The 17,008-nt window shown below is 41.2% G+C and overlaps 1 protein-coding gene across 5 annotated transcripts in view; it reads left to right on the forward strand.

Moving 5' to 3' along the window:
• The window catches only part of abr (ABR activator of RhoGEF and GTPase), a 139,091-nt gene that overhangs the window by 64,120 nt on the left and 57,963 nt on the right, over positions 1-17,008 (forward strand). For all 5 annotated transcript variants that reach the window (XM_053440916.1, XM_053440918.1, XM_053440919.1 and 2 more), the window contains 4 exons: positions 5,344-5,442; positions 7,424-7,609; positions 12,838-12,945; positions 14,108-14,168. In XM_053440916.1, coding sequence (XP_053296891.1) covers positions 5,344-5,442; positions 7,424-7,609; positions 12,838-12,945; positions 14,108-14,168 — 454 coding nt within the window. The remainder of the gene's footprint in view (positions 1-5,343; positions 5,443-7,423; positions 7,610-12,837; positions 12,946-14,107; positions 14,169-17,008) is intronic.

Here is a 17,008-nt window from a genome sequence, read left to right on the forward strand (position 1 = left end):
ACAGTCGTATGCATACACACTTTCTAACACATTGATCCCGCTTTGAAAACTAAATATAGCAAAGTGGAAAGAGTTATTGGTGTGTTGGCATCGCGTGCTGCTACGTGTTCCTGTGAGCCATCTGTGCTGCAAGAGTTTGTGTATGTGTGTGTGTGTGTTACAGCCATTGGGTGTCTCAGCGTGGCCTGACGAATCGGCTGCTGTGTAGCACATGTCCCCTCACGCTGCTGCTTTCTCTTTCTCATGGTAACTTCTGCATATCAGGATGCTTATTGTGTGTGTGTGTGTGCAAAAGTGCAGAAGGCTGCCGTGTGCACTCGCACTCTTTGCGCTTTTATCACACTGAATAAGAACAGAGGGCACAATAGAAAGATGTGTTTGTGTAGTAAAAGAGTTGCTTCACAGTGAACACACAGGAGCAGGCTTCTGTGGAAAACTCCTTTCACCGCTCATGTATTTCTGCCCTCTCGCCACACAGTAGCTCTTTGTAAAGTAGAGGGAAAATACTCCCACTGGTGGAAAAAATACTTATTTTCCTCTCCCTCCTATCCTGTCCCTTTTTTTCATCTTGTTGTTACATATTTGTCAGTAAGTAAACGTAACATGTCACCTACAAGTACACAGATCCTAGGAGCCCTGCAGGTTTATTAACATCGCCAAGGGTGTTATGCTTTGGTCTGCGTTTGTGTGTCGGATGGAAAAAACTACTGGACAGATTACCACAGTAGAAGGATGTGGTGTGGGTCAGGGAAGAACCCGTTGGATTTTGGTGTGGATCCGGATCAGGGAGGGGATCCAGGAAAGGTTTTCAACATTGCAAGAATTTTTCAACATTTTCAAGACATTTTCAAGAGTTAATGGATCTTGATGTTAAAAGCAAACCGGCATGATTAAGGGACTGATGTCCATGAGCGGGTCAAATTTGGTTCAGATTCACACAGAAATCCAGTTCTCGTGAATTTGTTGTTTCATAAGGGAACCGTTGGGGGAGGTATATGCCAAAGACAATAAAATGCATTTCTCTGAGTTTTGTGGTCAAAGGTCAGGGCGACTACAGGCATCTAGCTTCATATCTCAAGCCATAAACACTTAATAAATCTTGCACAGAGTTTATCTCGGCATACCATGTCACTTAAACATAATGACAGTTATTTTTAACAAGTCTGAAGATGATGGCGTGCATATGGTTTGTGGTACTTAAAAATAATGTAGCAGTCCTTAATCAGAGTTTAAAGAATCTGAATGATATCTAGTTTCTATGGCACGAGAAAATTATCAAGCAACACCAGCATTTAAAAAGGATAATATGTTTTTTCGTAAAGGCTCAAATCCAGCTGCTGAAATTCTGAATCACACCCTTCCTTCCACAGTTTATTTAAAATAGAAATGAGCAATAGAAATGAATGTTTTTTCCTTTAACTGTATACAACTGTAACGTTTAGTTGACAGGCTGGACGGAACTTTTATATGGAGCTTCATTTAAATGCATTTGAAGAGCTGCATACATTGATATATTTCTCATTCGCTTTATTTTCCAGGTATTCTAAAGTCAGAATATACTATACTGTAATTTCCCAAGTATACACTATTCACATACTGTATGGGTGAGTGGATGCACAGTATACTTCCAGTCTTGAGAGCTATAACATGTCAGAAGGTGGTGTCTCCTCATGATTAGGTTAAAACGATGAGATCATGGCTCCTTCCTCGTCTTATCTGGTGTAGCTGGTGTTCTGATATCAGTGGAGGATCTCTCTGTGTTAATAATTAATCTTCCTCTCTGCTCCCATGATTGTTCTTTGGCCTCTTTTAAAGTACACATATGACACTTAGATGTTGCTCTGACTACAGCACTGCAGTTTTATTGCCGTTCTGCTGCGGCTGTGAAAGGCGTCACCTCACCAGGGGACGAAGAGTGAAAGTACCTGGACAGATGTTCAGGTGTTTTTCTGAGGAAAGGTTATTGATTTATAATTAGGTAACATGCAGTTCTATAAAGGAGGAGTGTATGAATGAATGGGAGTTCACATGACTCAGGGTTGTTAATCATTTTTTAAATGTTGCTTTATAAATAGATGGACCTGAGCCGACTAGTTTAGATCACAGCATATTAACACCACTATTGATTCCTGCCTTTCCCGGATAGTGTGTGAATCCTTTTCAGCCTCTGGAGAATGGTCACACGATTGGGTCTAGACTTTCATTTGTGATGAACCCAGCAGGACATTCTCAGTCAGACGTGTTCACAGCAACTTAGAAATCTCTGGAGCATTGGCCTGTGGAGATCAAATTGTATTTTGTTTACAGCACCAAAAGCTCTTGTGACATTGACAGTGTTTTCTACGTGTGTGGCTTTTTCATCCAGAGATGTTTGTATTCATTTAGTTTTGGTTTGGTTTCTTCCAGTTTAAAGTCTGTTGCTTGTTAGAAACTCAGGATAGGATTAGGATAGGACTAAGGATGTGCGGAGCCTCTGACTCAAATATTTGTGCTCTCACATACAGCCCCTCCAGATAATATCAGGAGATTACCTGCGGTTAAGTGCATGTCTGAAAGCTTGGTCTTTAATATGTAATTGTTGTGTATCTCGTCACCAAGCAGGTTATTAGGAACATCATAAAACCCACATTCATATTTAGTCATTTGGGAGCAACTTGCAATCTCCTGTTCTACCACATTCACTCATTTTCATGTCCATGCTTGAGAGCTCAATTCACGGTACTGCAATGTAGCTTTGGTTAGAAATTGATATTTAAATTGAAATATTGCAGAAAGAGATATTTAATGGTGTGTATGGGTCCAGACCTCTTTTCGAGGTTAAGACTTGATTTTAGGGATCAGGTCAGAATTGGAATTGAAGTGTTTCAAGGAACTTTGGGTCTATCGGGCAAATGGGAGCTAGGAGTTCGTTCATCAAACCAATTCGAACGCACCAAGGTTTCCACTAAAACTACTAAAAGTACTTTGCTTTATGTAAAGCAGATGTAGGGCCCCCCTTTTAGCCTGTATCCCAGGTCTGTCATACACAAACATTAAGACAATCCAGTCTTCATCCAAACCTTTAAAATTAAGAAGCTTTTGGCAGAAAGCTGGTGACCTTTTTGAGACGACTTTTGCTTTGTGACATTTTGCATTATCTTGCTGGGAGTAGCCATTAAATCTGTGTGGTCAGAAATAATACCCAGATAAGCTGTGGCATTCATGGTTTGCTTTTATCAAGGAGCTTGACGTGTGCCAGGAAAACTTTCTTCAAACTATCAAAGCACCACCAGCAACCTTGACTGTTGACACAAGGCGAGTTAAGTGGATTCATGGCGTTGACACCAAAAGCTGACCATTTCAGACTCAGCAGAAAATCAGACCAGGCTACGTGTCATAAGTCTTCAACTGTCCAGGGTTTGAGAGCCTGTGTCAACTGTAGCGTCTGCTTTTGGCTGAGAGGAATAATACCTGACTTGGTCTTCTGCAGTTGCAGCCCATCCACCTCAGAGTTGGATGTGTTGTTCTCTCTGAGAAGCTTTTTTGTGCCACACAGTTGTAAAAATGATGAATCTCAGGCACCACAACCTTTCAAACAAGTCTGGCCTTTCTTCTCTGACCTCACTTATCAACAAGGCGTTTGTCTGGATGTGTTTCACATCATTCTGAGTAAATTATACACTGTTAGCCGTGAAAACCTCAGGACATCAGCAGTTTGAGAAGTAAACTCTTTTTTATGTTGGATTTGAACATTAGCTCCTGACCTGTAGCCGCAAGGTTTTATGGATCGCACTGCTGCCACACGATAGGCTGATTGGATAACTGCATGAAGAAACAGGTATTCCCTAATAAAGTGCTCACTGGTTGTATATAATTAGCATTACCCTTGTCATACTTTATGAAATATGCTTTGCATAAGGCTTTCTGACAAGATGAGAAAGGAAAAGTGATGACATCCAAACATATGGAAACACAGGGAGTCATGGTTCTGTAGGGTAGCTTACTGTGTAGATCAGGGGTCTTCAACGTTTTTCAGGCCAAGGTCCCCCAAACTGATGGTGAGATGGAGCAGGGACCCCCTACTATATAAATTGCATAAAATAGTGTTTATATTATTCTGGGCCTAGTGCCATGTATAAACATAGCTACCCTGTTATTGTGCATTCAATACTACCCTTGTGGGTAGTAGCATGCTAACATTAGAAAGTTGGCTCAGACACCTCGCAAATCCTCTCAGACTTATTTTTCAGTTACAGTAATGTTTTTTTTACATTGTACAGTGTCTATTTCTCTGTAAATTTTTTAAAATCTAAGCAAAAAAAAGTAAAACAAACAACTTTTAGTTACAAATACGACCATCTACAGAGTTTGGTCCACCATCATTTTATTTTGAGCTTCGCACTTTTTAGACGTGAGCATAAACGCGATCTGATTGGCTAGTGCCTGTGCTGTCGTATTTGCATGAAAGGGGCTGTGAACCGGTGCCCAGCTTGAGAGAGCTACTGTGTGTAGCTGAATGTGTGCATTGCTGACTGAAAGATAACGTCTTCTGCCTCAATTTATCTGTTCGCTACAATATGTTGAATTCATGTCAATGTGTATCTAAAGACAATATATACAATTCTGGTTCTGAAGAGGTGAATTTTGTGGAAAAAAAATTAAAATTTGTCTTATCAACCAAAATTTTGCGATCCCCCTGCAGTACCCCCGCGGACCCCCTGTTGAAGACCACTGGTGTAGATAATGAATTAATTCTGGATACAAGTATTCAGGTTTTGGTTAGGTTGGATTGTTTCAAGGGACTTTGAGGGCCCCAGGCAAAAGGGAGCTAAGGGGACCCGACATCAAACCAACCTTATCGCCCCCAAGTTTACTTCTCCCCCAGGTCCCTCTTGCCTGGAGTTTTTTTTAAGTCCCTTTAAACACGCCTCCAAGGACTATCATACACACACAATCTTTTGGCGGTAACCTTGCATCATGAGCACTCATTAGAAGTTTCAGAATGTGGTGTCATTGCAGTCTCCTGTTTGTAGCTCATCATAAAATGTAAGTGCATCCTCACAAAATTGTCATTGCTAGCGACAAATGTAATCTGCAGTTCTCAGTGGGCTCCTCAGCTCGGGGTCCCACAATTCTTTGCTTTTCCTCCCCTTTTGCGACGCCCCTGGGTATGTAGGAATGCAGTTGGGATCCAGCATTTACAGTAGATGTGATGATGGTTAAGGTTAGAGTACGGGCAAGGGGAATGTATAATGTCTACTATAGCAGTCTACAATTTGTTGTCTCCATGGGATAGTAGAACAAACATGTTTGTGTTATGTGTATAACAGCTTGAATAACACTCAGGTTTGTTTTATGTTGCAGGGAGGCATAGAGAAAGGATTGGAAATGAAGAAACTGGTGCTGTCTGGTTTCCTGGCCAGTGAGGAGATCTACATTAACCAGCTGGAGGCCCTGCTACTGGTGAGATACACACACACACACACACACACACACACACACACACACACACACACACACACACACACACACACACACACACACACACACACACACACACACACACACACACACACACACACACACACACACACACACACACACACACACACACACACACACACACACACACACGCACGCATACACACACTTAAACACGTAACAGCATGTGTACTTGCTGCTCCTGGTGTGTGACTGGATGCATGACAATTTTAACTGCCAAAAGAGCATTTCAGGTAAATGTCCATCCCACTGAGAGCAGCACCAGAGACACAGCAGTTTCCTGAAACACAAGCTGAAGATGCTTCCCCATACTGAGCCTCTATGTCACATCCTGCTACTGTCAGCCACACGCTGCACTTTGACCGACATTGAGTCAGTTTGAAATCAAGTAGCCTGCAACCTTAAGAAACACTTTCAAATAGTTTAGTTATACACCAGTAATAGTTGAGAAACCTGCACTGCTGCAACACAAAAAGCACTCGTTAGTAGGCAGTTAATTAATTATACAAGACCTGCAATGATCTGTCTGTCTTTCAGTTCCCTCTGGTTCAGCCCTAACAACACCATAGGTCATTATACAATCAACCAATAGTTTGTTCCTTTCCTTCTCCACTTCCCCCAGCCACTGAGAGAATGTCTACGACTCAAGCTGTGTGCTGCATTTTTATATACAAGTTCAATATAGTAGATTTGGCAAGTTTAAGTTTACACGTTTACAAGTTTAACTGTGTGAACACAAATGCATCCTGGGCCACATTGCAGGACCTCCTACTCAGCTGACAATCCTCTGCACTGCTGGAGTTTCAATATGAACCCGAGGAATTTTTGCATTTCTCCTTGTTTCCCAAACACCAAACCACATATTGACTTTTGTATTTTTTTTTAGATCTTATTTCATAGAGCATAGATTTGCTCTGATTCTCTCTCTCTCTCTCTCTCTCTCTCTCTCTCTCTCTCTCTCTCTCTCTCTCTCTCTCTCTCTCTCTCTCTCGACAGTCAGACACACAAATAGAAAACAGACCCATCTGTATAGTCTGACTGGCTAAAAATAACCCCATTGGTCTATGAAAACATAAATGACGTAGATGCTTATTTTCATGTAGAGAAGTGAGATCTGATCACAGGTTATCACTTGAAATGTGGTCTAGTGTCAGGTGGGAACAGGCCAGTGACCAACTGGGGCTAAATACCCCAAAGGACTAAGTGTTCAACACATCCTCTGCTCTTCTCTCTGAGCTGAGAATGAACCATATATTACACTTGTATAATATGGAAAACACATTCGTCTCATTGGGGGCTTTTTCTCTTCCATCATATATAGAACATGCTGGAGGCGTCGACTGTGTCTCCACAGCCATAAGCAGGGCTTTTAATTGAGCCGGCCTGTCTGATTAGCCATCTCACAACCCCTGCAATCAGTGGTAGAATGACTCATCATCAGCTCCAGAGACTCCATGACATGAAAGCTTTTCTATTTTTACTGTAATCCATGGTCCCCCTCTACCATGCCCACCTCACACATCTTTGATTAACTGAGTTGACTTCCAATCTTACTGGTCAGCAACAGCCCAGGGGAGAAGAGGCTCGGCCAACCGCAGAGCAGATTCACTAAGATCACACTCTTATCAATGTGTGACACATAGCACTTTATAAAAACTTTCTTTTCCAGGCAGTGGTCCAATGAAGCCACAGATTGGCCAGTTAACAGCCCCAAATTGTGCACGCAGCCTACTCAGACATTGGATTTGTGTTTTAAATAAACTTTACGACATATTAAAGTAAATGTGTGTACATATAGGGAAAACAGTAATTGTCACAGTAAGTATTACTGCAACTGAGTTTTGTGTGATGTCTTGCTTTTCACTTCAAACTTTGATAAAGACATGTCTCAGCTGAGTTGTTTTCATGAATCTTTCCATTCCTTCTTTTTGGGATTTTCCAGCCAATGCGTCCTCTGAAAGCCACAGCCACCACCTCGCAGCCTGTGCTGACCATCCAGCAGATAAAGACCATCTTCTACAAAATCCAGGATATCTCAGAGATCCACAAGGAGTTCTACGACGCCCTCTTACCCAACATCCAGCAGTGGGATGAGAAGGTCACTGTGGGACATCTGTTCCAGAAGCTGGTGAGTCTGACGCGAGCCCAGAAATTACAGCGTGTGGGTCATTTATTCTCTTCAGCATTTGCAGGGTACATGTAAATGAGTGTTAAAGTTAGAATTGTCAGGCTTCTTGCTATTTGCGGTCAGTGAATCACTCCTGTGTGTGTCTTTGTGTGTGTGTGCAGCATCAATGCTATTTGTGGACCGGATGTGTCTGTATTAGGAAGGTTCCATTATATCATTACACTGACCGATTTGCAGAGAGGATAATGAAAGCTACATTCTTTAAAAGCATGTGCATACACTGCAGGTAGCATGTTTGTTTGACACTGTGCTAATGCCATGTTAGAGACTTTCAATCGAGATGAAAGAAATTAGTAGAAACAAACGTCTTTTACACGTGCACGCTCAGGTACACAAACTAATGAGTTAAAACACTCGTGAGAAACTGACAAAACTGGACGTCCACAACTGCAGCTGAAAACTATGAGGTGTGACTGCGTGGACCAGAGCAGCTTAAAGGATGACCTTGCAAAAAGTTAGAGGTCTCTGATGTTATCAAATTTTTTTTTGTCTTTTTGAAATTCATTACGAAACTGTGGCGGAACAAATTAGAATATAGCAGACTGCTACTGTACACATTATTAATGGAAAACACTGCAGTCATGAGCAAATTTTGTTTACTCTCAGTGGACAGTTTGAAATCTGTTTGGTTTTGCAAGCAGCAGTGTAGCTACTATGATTGTAAAGTAATTGATTTAGTATGTTGCTCTGTGGGAAGGCACTAATAGAATACAACGGTCTGGTTTACTTTCATGGATTTGAGATTTCACAGAAAAACAAGCATCTCTGTTTTGGGGTAGTGAACTTCTTCAACTCCAGACAGTAGCAACAGACATTTTGCTCTGGAGTTGAAAGAAGATGACCTGGTAGTGGAGAACAATACAATTGAGTTTATTTTGCGCATACATTTCAAATTCTCTCTTCTCTCAAGTGTCGTAATTACTGATGCTTTTATTGATGTGATTTTATGAATACCATGTTATTTGAAGATCATTCTACAGCGGTGCTTATACTGCAGCTGAAAGACACTGTACAGTGGTAGTGTCAAATAATAATACTTTCATAACCCTGAAGCTTTGAAAGAAGCAACTTAAAAAAGATTTAAATTCAGAAAACTGTTTTAAGTTTTTCAAAAATCATTTTCTCAAGCTACGAAAACACTGTTTTTGACCAGAGAATAGAAGAGTCACTGACGTGCCAGCACTAAACTTTAGTTAATAGTTTCTTTATGAAGTTGTAAAACATTTCTTTGAGTCTGTGTCGAGTCATCAAGGTTGTAAATTAGATGGAAAATCTGTGTAAGCAAAGCATGTGGTTGGGGGGGGGGGGGGTTCTTTAGAAGGTCTGTGTCCAAATTTCCAACTTGTAAGGAAAGTGCAGTCAATGCTCGAGTCCAAGTTTGAGTCATCAGTGCTCAAGTAAGAGTCAATAGTCCACTCTGGTTTTACAGATGTATGGACATCATAAGAGTATAGGGCTTATTCTGACATGAAACTGTGCCAGTTTGTTCAAGTCTTTCACTATTGTTTTGAACATCTCACTAGGGGTTACAGGTATCTTATATTACATATTGCATCAGACATGATTATTTATAGCAGTTACCCACTATGACTCAAAGCTTGCTTACTTCCTGTTTATAAAGTGGATATTAAAAGGGACGATATAAACTCAAAATATCTATTTTAGGTATGTGTAAGAATAAGTTTTGATATAATAAACCCTACATATATAGGGCTCTCTGCAAAAAGACTAATATACTGGGGAAAAACCGTCAGGTGAGCCTTTCTATGGAAATCCAGCATTCATATTAAATGGTGTTTTGTCCCATCACTAGTCTCATATTGGGACGTTTTATGGGTAAAAACACATTTAATCATAGACTCAGCTAGACATTCAAAGCGAAAATTTTAGAGCAACTCAGGAACATTTATTAGTACGGCCACCTGAGCGTATGTTTAGTTGTTTATGAACAGAGATCTCATGTAGGAGATCTGTATGATCTTTTAATAGTTTAATAACATCCCCCCCCCCCCCCCCCCCCCATCCTCACTGGGGACCCTGGGAGTCACACCACCAAGTGACACCAATCAGTGAAGTCATCAGCTCCCATCTGTGCTGCGTACATGTGCGTACATGAGCATGTCGTGCGGCAGCTAAACATTTAGTCAGAGCGGCAGTGTGAGAGTACAGATGGCAGCGTAATTAGCTGGTCTGCTCCCCACTGCTCCTCGTCAGCTCCGTGGCCATCGGAGCAGCACGGAGAGACGGAAGCAGGCAGACGCAGCACAAGAGCCAGCCAAACTTTCCCCACCTTTTCCAGTCAAGAGAAGGGTTCAGCTGCATCCTGTGACTGCCAGGTTTACAGTTCGTTCAACCAGGTTACCCAAGTCCCTGGAGGCAAACAGTGGAGAGGGTCTAATCTTGGAATGGTCATGGTTGTAAGGAGCCATGTAAAATAAACGTGGACAGTAATAAATGTATAATTTTATTGTGCTTCAGTGGATTACTGCCTCACCATGGACACCGTGTTATCCACCTCACTTATGAGGCTCTGAATTGTTTAATATCTGTTAGTCAGTCCAACGATTTAAGACTAAAATAACTGTTTGTTGAACTTGTTTTCGCTTTTAGTGGATGAAGTTCCATGGAATTTGATCAAACTTTCGATATAACTTTTCATTTAACACAGAATAGTATTGCATATTCACATTGTCATTGCCACGTCAGTATGTTGACAATAAGGAGCTGTCGGAAACTTGTTTGTTCCATCACAGTAAATTGAGGCCTGTAGTTTCTCAAATTGAGTCCTGCAATGTTCTTTTGTCCTCTCTCAGTAAATCGGCTCCAATCGTCTAAAGCAATCCAAAATACCAAATAGGAATTACTGCTGCCAGAGTTCTCACTAGGTCAGACAGATGGTCCCGTATTACACCCATAGGGCCAAAAAGTTAAAAACTGAGTATGTTTTTAACTTACTGAATGGCTGTTTAGTTATGTATTTTTCTGATTGAACTATTTTTTAAATGAATCAACAGAATTAGCAAACCGTGAAGATGTAGGTAGCCCCACGACTTTGGTGCTTTTGTCTCAAAAGCTAGGTCTTTGAGTCCACTCTGTCTTTTAACAGGGGCCTACAGTATGTGATACATTTAAATTCTCAGATCTGACAGATAATGCTAATTAATCAGGGCTGAGTTGATCTCACAGATGTGTGGGGGCTTGATGGTGCATTGCTCTATATGTAAGCGTAATAATTTTGAACTAAATTCTGTAGAAGCCAGTGAATAGAAGTAAGTTTACTTTAGGACTTACTTCTATGACTCTTGGACTTTAGGACTCTTGTCTGTATAAAGTGCTATATAAATTAACTTTACTTACTTGCTGACATTAGCATGTCGATGAGTTAATGGCAATTGAATTTGGCTCATTTGGGGTCAGGATTTTCTCACTGTGAGATTTGGATGTAGATCTAAATTTGACTGTGGCCCCTCAGTGATGCTACTTACAGTAACTTTGGACTCTACTTTGCAGTCAGATGCTACATTCATTGTTTGCTTAGTTTTGACAGTTAAACCTTTTGTTTAAACTATGCCCAATAGGAAACAATGTAGGATGGTGAATGTGGTACATGTATTGTGCAATTGCTGCTGATAAATGCTGATATATTTCTCAACGACCCGGCAGTTAAATGTGCTGCATAGATATACTGCTAACTGCTAAAGATCCATTGTACCACTGTCAACCTGTTTCAATGTTGCATTAATCTTTATTTTTCTTAAACTGATCTTAACCATGTGAACTGTGCTATAGCAAAGTAGGCCATCCTCTAAAATAACCAATTCCCCTTAAAAGTGTTGATTTCAGTGTCCTTCTCTTTCCAACCCTAACCTTTTCTACCTCATCCTTTACACTTTCACTCACAAACACTTTGTAGATTTCCCACCAATCACATTGACCTCAGATCTTGTTGTTTGAAGTGGGGGCACTGTGTTTGCAGCATTACTCAAAGTGATCTGAGGAGGTTTCATACCGGTCAGTGTGTGTCCAAGTAACTGAGGAAATACCATGATCCTGTCATCCTGTTTGGTTTGAACCAAATCTATTAGTTGTCAGGATTGTGCTAAGATCACACAATTCACAATTAATGTTTTCATTTCTTCACCATCTGTTCTAACTGAGAACCTATTGATCTCCAACATCTTACTCCTTTCATTTGAGGCCGGATGACTCACATGACCTCACAGCTCCTCTCTTGAGGCCAAGTCTGCTCTTCACACTCCGCGAGGAAGTGGAAAGAGAGGAAATGAAAACACTGTAGAGGAAGAAGGGATTTCAGGACAAAAGTAACAAGTCTTACTCATTCAATCTATTCAGCTAAATTCAATCTCATTGCTTTAATAGTGTGCAGTCATCTCTTCAGCCCAGCTATCCAAGCTTAGCTGTAGCAGGATGCATATTCATGCACTGCTGGTCTGCAGCTTGTGTCACAATACACATACAGTGCTGCAGAGAGGGGCTGGTAAACGAATGGGAAGAGAGAAGAGAAAGTGACTGTCGATCAGGACGACTGCATAATGCCAACAGTGGAGTGGCATCATGGGAATGGGATTAGATTAAGTTCACTGACTATAGTGTGTGTGTGTGTGTGTGTGTGTGTCTGTGTGTGCTTGGAGTGTGCGGGCAAATGTGAGGGAAAATTCGGACGGGAATAGAAAATGAATTAACCAGCCCTGTACATGAATTTGAAAACCTCTGTGTGATCTGCAGAAAATATGTGCCTGCTAAATGTAAATTAATGCATACTTTCCATTTCTAAATCCACTTTGTTTTTAATAACAGCCACGAAAGACCTGTGCTGAGCTGTAATAGGAAAATGCATTAGACAGGAAAACCTTTTTTTCTCAATGTGTCTCCAGTTTCCACTAAATCCAATCCAGATCAGAAAGAAAAGGGATAAATGGCACCGTCATCGGGAATATTTACATGGCGGCTATTTTCCTCTGACCTTAGCTGAGTTAATGCTGTGTTGTTCTGGTCTATATGTCATTTAACATGTCACAGCATGATGTCAGAGGAAAATGGCCGCCTTAAGGTCTATACTATAGTCTCATCTTTTATTTGCACCTGGTTTTCTTCTCTTCCAACTCAATATCTCCTCTCTTAATTCTCTCTCTTTCCATGTGACCCAGGCCAGCCAGCTTGGTGTGTACAAGGCCTTTGTGGACAACTACAAGGTGGCGCTAGAGACGGCAGAGAAATGCAGCCAAGCCAACATCCAATTCCAGAAGATATCTGAGGTGAGTTCATCATCCAGAGATAAAATATGACTCCGGGAGCAGATGGAAGGACTTGAGCAGAACCTGAATAGTCGCGGCTGTCATTTTAAAATCATTAAAATCATAAGTAAGTAAATAAATACTATACACAAATTAGTTGCTGAGGAGATGGTGTGGAGTGCCATTTCTAAATATATTACATAGTCTGCAGAAAGATCATATTTCACAGTGAATCTATCACATATTCTTGCTTAGAATGACAGCAATCCCTTGATTGATTCTTAATTTTCACGTTAATCCTGTTCATCGAAGTGAAGACGTAAAACAAATGCACATGGACAGTAAAAAGGGGAAGAATGGCGAGTCCAAGTATCCTCTTTCTGACAGGAAGCAACAACGTTTTATGGAAACTTCATATTTGAGGAACAGCACTGTAAAACACTTCAAAAAAGATTTATTGATGTCATTTAAATATATAAGTGTATGGATGAAAGAGCTGTGCTTTTCACATAGTGCTCTGTATGTGAAAAGAGCACTTTGCATAAAGACGAAGCTGCAGCAAGCTGGATATATGTAATTGTTTCATTGGTTTTGTATGTTTGTGCAAATGGGGACTTTCTGGGATGCTAAAAATCTTCCTGATTGCTTTGAGGGGGTTATAGATATTAATTAACAAAAGATCTGTGAGTTGACTAATGATAACGGTAATAATGCGAAATCCACAACCAGGGGATAGTTACATTCATCTTAGAATATTTAAAACTATAGATTTACCCAACTTCAGTCAACATTAAACATTATATCATATTGACCTTTAGTCTCTAAATATATAATCTTTCAATTTCCTGTCACATTTTTAACCTTTCACTGCCACTTAATCCCAGCATACCAGTGTCTCTTCTGTCATTTGGTCATTTGGTAATTTCAAAGACTTGAGTTTAATCAAAATCATGTTATTTCACTGTCACGCTGCAAAGCTGTGTTTGTGGTTGAAAACATAGAAAAGGTTTGAGTTGTTCACCCACCTTCAGCTGTCCCCGGCTGCTGCAGTTACTCCCTACTTTTTCATTAGATCAGCCAGCCTCAGCCAGGCAAGTAGAAGGTGCGTGCGTGCGTGTGTGTGTGTTTCAGTGAGAGCATGGTTATGTATATTAATTAATCAAAGCAATTATTCCACTTTCAGAACCTCAAAGTAAAAGGACCAAAAGACTCTAAAGATTGTACCACAACCATCTCAATGGAGGGTAAGTGTGTGTGTGTGTGTGTGTATAAGTGTGTGTGTGTATAAGTGTCTGTCTGAGCTGTCTTGGTGCTTTAAGACTCCGGTCCTACCCCTTCTACTTGTGTATGCAGCGGTGGGTTTTGGGAGACAAACTGCCGTATGGGTGAGCATACACACTTTCTTTCTTTCTCTCTCTCCATCCCTCTCTCTCTCTTTCGCTCTGCCTCTCTCTCTGTGTCTCTGTACGTCTCTGCCTGAGAAAGAAGGCAGGCAGAGAGCAGGAGAACAGAGTGAGGAGAAGAGAAGGGGGGATATGGAGGTGCTCCTGGTCCTCAGACTGTGCTGTAACTGCACATACGGTAACGACTCTATGCACGTTTGATTGAGGCATCGTTATTGTTGTTGGATTGTACTGCAGGTTGTTTGTGATGTGTTGCTCTAATGTTTGGACCGTTAGCAATAAGCTGACAGATGTTGATGACGCTTTAGAGCTTTTGTGTGGTTGCTGAGCGATGATCCTCTGTAGTAGGCTGGACTGACGAGGGTTCAAGTCTTTTATCGTGCAGAATATGTAGAGGAGGACAGCATCTCCAATCTGTGTTTAAAAAGCTAGCCACGTTCAGTCAGTATAAGGACCGGCAGCCCCAGACAGCTGCTCACAGGGAATACTTATCACCAGAGGAGCGGATCAAGTCTGATGTGTGATTGTTATTATTATCTTGAGCACTTTAGCTGTTTGGAAGATTTTTGCTTAACTGCACCAGGTGGTAGATCTAAGGTTGCAAGAGAACAGGGGAATTGTGAAGTGTCCTGACTATGAAATGATAAGCTGAGCCTGTGTCAGTCTTTTAGCAGCATGCATCTGTGAAGTTCATCTTTGCATCTTAAATGAGGCTCAGAAGGTCTTGCTGGTTTTAAGCCCATTCTTTACACTGTATTATCCTGGGCAACTATATGATATGTTTGCTTTATAGTAGGTTACCATGGAACTTAAGTAGCGTGAAACCAATTTCATATTCCCTCAACAATCAGGGTTCGTCAGCACCCGGAGCAATTGCTTAATAATCGCGCTTCCTTAATAACCTGGCTGGGCAGCCGAGGGATTTCTCTACCTCAGAATCTTCCTCTTACCATTCCCTCCATATTTCTTTCTATCACGCTCTCTGCCTTTCTTTTAAACAGCCTTTCTTCCCTCTACTCATCCTTCTATCATTCCTCCCTTCACTGGGATTTTACTGGACCCCAGCCAAATGAAGTGATGTGTCCTTTTGTGTAGTTTCTACAGTGCAATAACAGCGTTGTTTACTTATTATGATAGTTGCTGTTTTGTCTTCCTGAAACCTCCTAATGGATGGATGCAAATAGCAACGCCAGTACTAAATCAAACAAGCCTCTTACATCCTGTTTTACATGTAAATTGGGCTTCTTGCTCTCCTCCCCTTAATCCTTATATGCCCTCTCCCTATCTGTCTTTCTCTCTCCTTTGTCTCACGTCTACTATTGCTCCCATCTGCCCTCCTCAACCACCCTCACAGCTCCTGCCTGGCAGTGGGACCTGAATGTCTTGCCAAACACTTAGGGCTGAAAGGCTGGCAGCCCCTGTGTCCTAGCAGTAGACCCCAAAATCTGCCTGTGTTGTGTTATGCTCGTTCACAGACTTCATTACCATGGTCTTTCTCCCTTGTTTGCAAAGATGAACTATCTGTACATTAGCCAAGTCGTCAAGGCGACCTTGAGAACAGGACCAATCAGAGACACCTTGCTGTGACAGGTCATCGACTTCCAATAATCCTCCTCTCTGATTTTCCCCCTCTCTCACCGTCTTCTCATCCTCCCTCTTTCCTATCACTTTGACTGAACTTTGCTCCTATTAGCTTCAGTCTTTGTATAGCAACTCATGATTTACCCTGCATCCGTGCTGTTTTGATAAACATTAAAGGGATAATTGACAGAAAAATGAAAATTCACCACTATTCCGATGGAGGGCAGGGTGTTTAAGTGTTTGAGCCCACAAAACACTTTCAGGGTTGAGCAGTGTTTCAGGCAAAGTGACCTCTTCTTCAGATGAAATAAAACAACAGAAAAGTAACACAACATCCTTACATACTGCTCATGTGCTGTCATTCAAGTATCCGCAAGCCCCCACATTCATATTCGCCTCGTAACCAGGTAATTTACACCAATGTTTAAGTGCAAAAGACTTCTACCGGAAGTGGATATGCTAGCAGACGTAGCCATCCACGTGTTCCCTTTGGCGAGAGTGTGTGTGGGTTTCCAATGTGCCTCTGCGTATGCGAACACGGACATTTAGGTTTAAAACGCGGTGTAAATTATGCTGTTTCGAGTCGAATATGAATGTCGAGGCTGGTGGACACTTGGATGACGACACACATGCACTATGGAGGCTTGTTGCGTTTTTTTCTGTTGTTTTATTCAGCTGAAGAATAAGTCACTGGTAACTTCAATATTATTGGATTCGGCTGGAACAGTGTTTGCCCCTGAGACTCCAAAAGTGTTTTGTGGACTCAAACACTTCACCCACCCATCTAGGCACGTAGATAATGAGTGAATTTTTTATTTTTCGGTGAACTATCCCTTTAACATCTGACCATATTCCTTATCTGGTCCAGTCATTCAGTATATCATTTAATGTTATAAGTGTCCGGGACTTCTCTGTCAGTCTAAAATTTAAGGATGAACTGAGTTTGTATGTAAGTGTCACAGTAACAGATGTTGCGCAAAGCAATACTACAAAAATACTTAGTTCTATATGATGGATTTCCATAACATTTTGTGCAGACTGTCTTTTAAAGTTGAACTTAAACTGTAAGTTTTGGGTTAAATGCCTCTTCATGTCAAATC

Source organism: Pleuronectes platessa, chromosome 15 (assembly GCF_947347685.1).
Source record: "Pleuronectes platessa chromosome 15, fPlePla1.1, whole genome shotgun sequence".
Taxonomy (NCBI): domain Eukaryota; kingdom Metazoa; phylum Chordata; class Actinopteri; order Pleuronectiformes; family Pleuronectidae; genus Pleuronectes; species Pleuronectes platessa.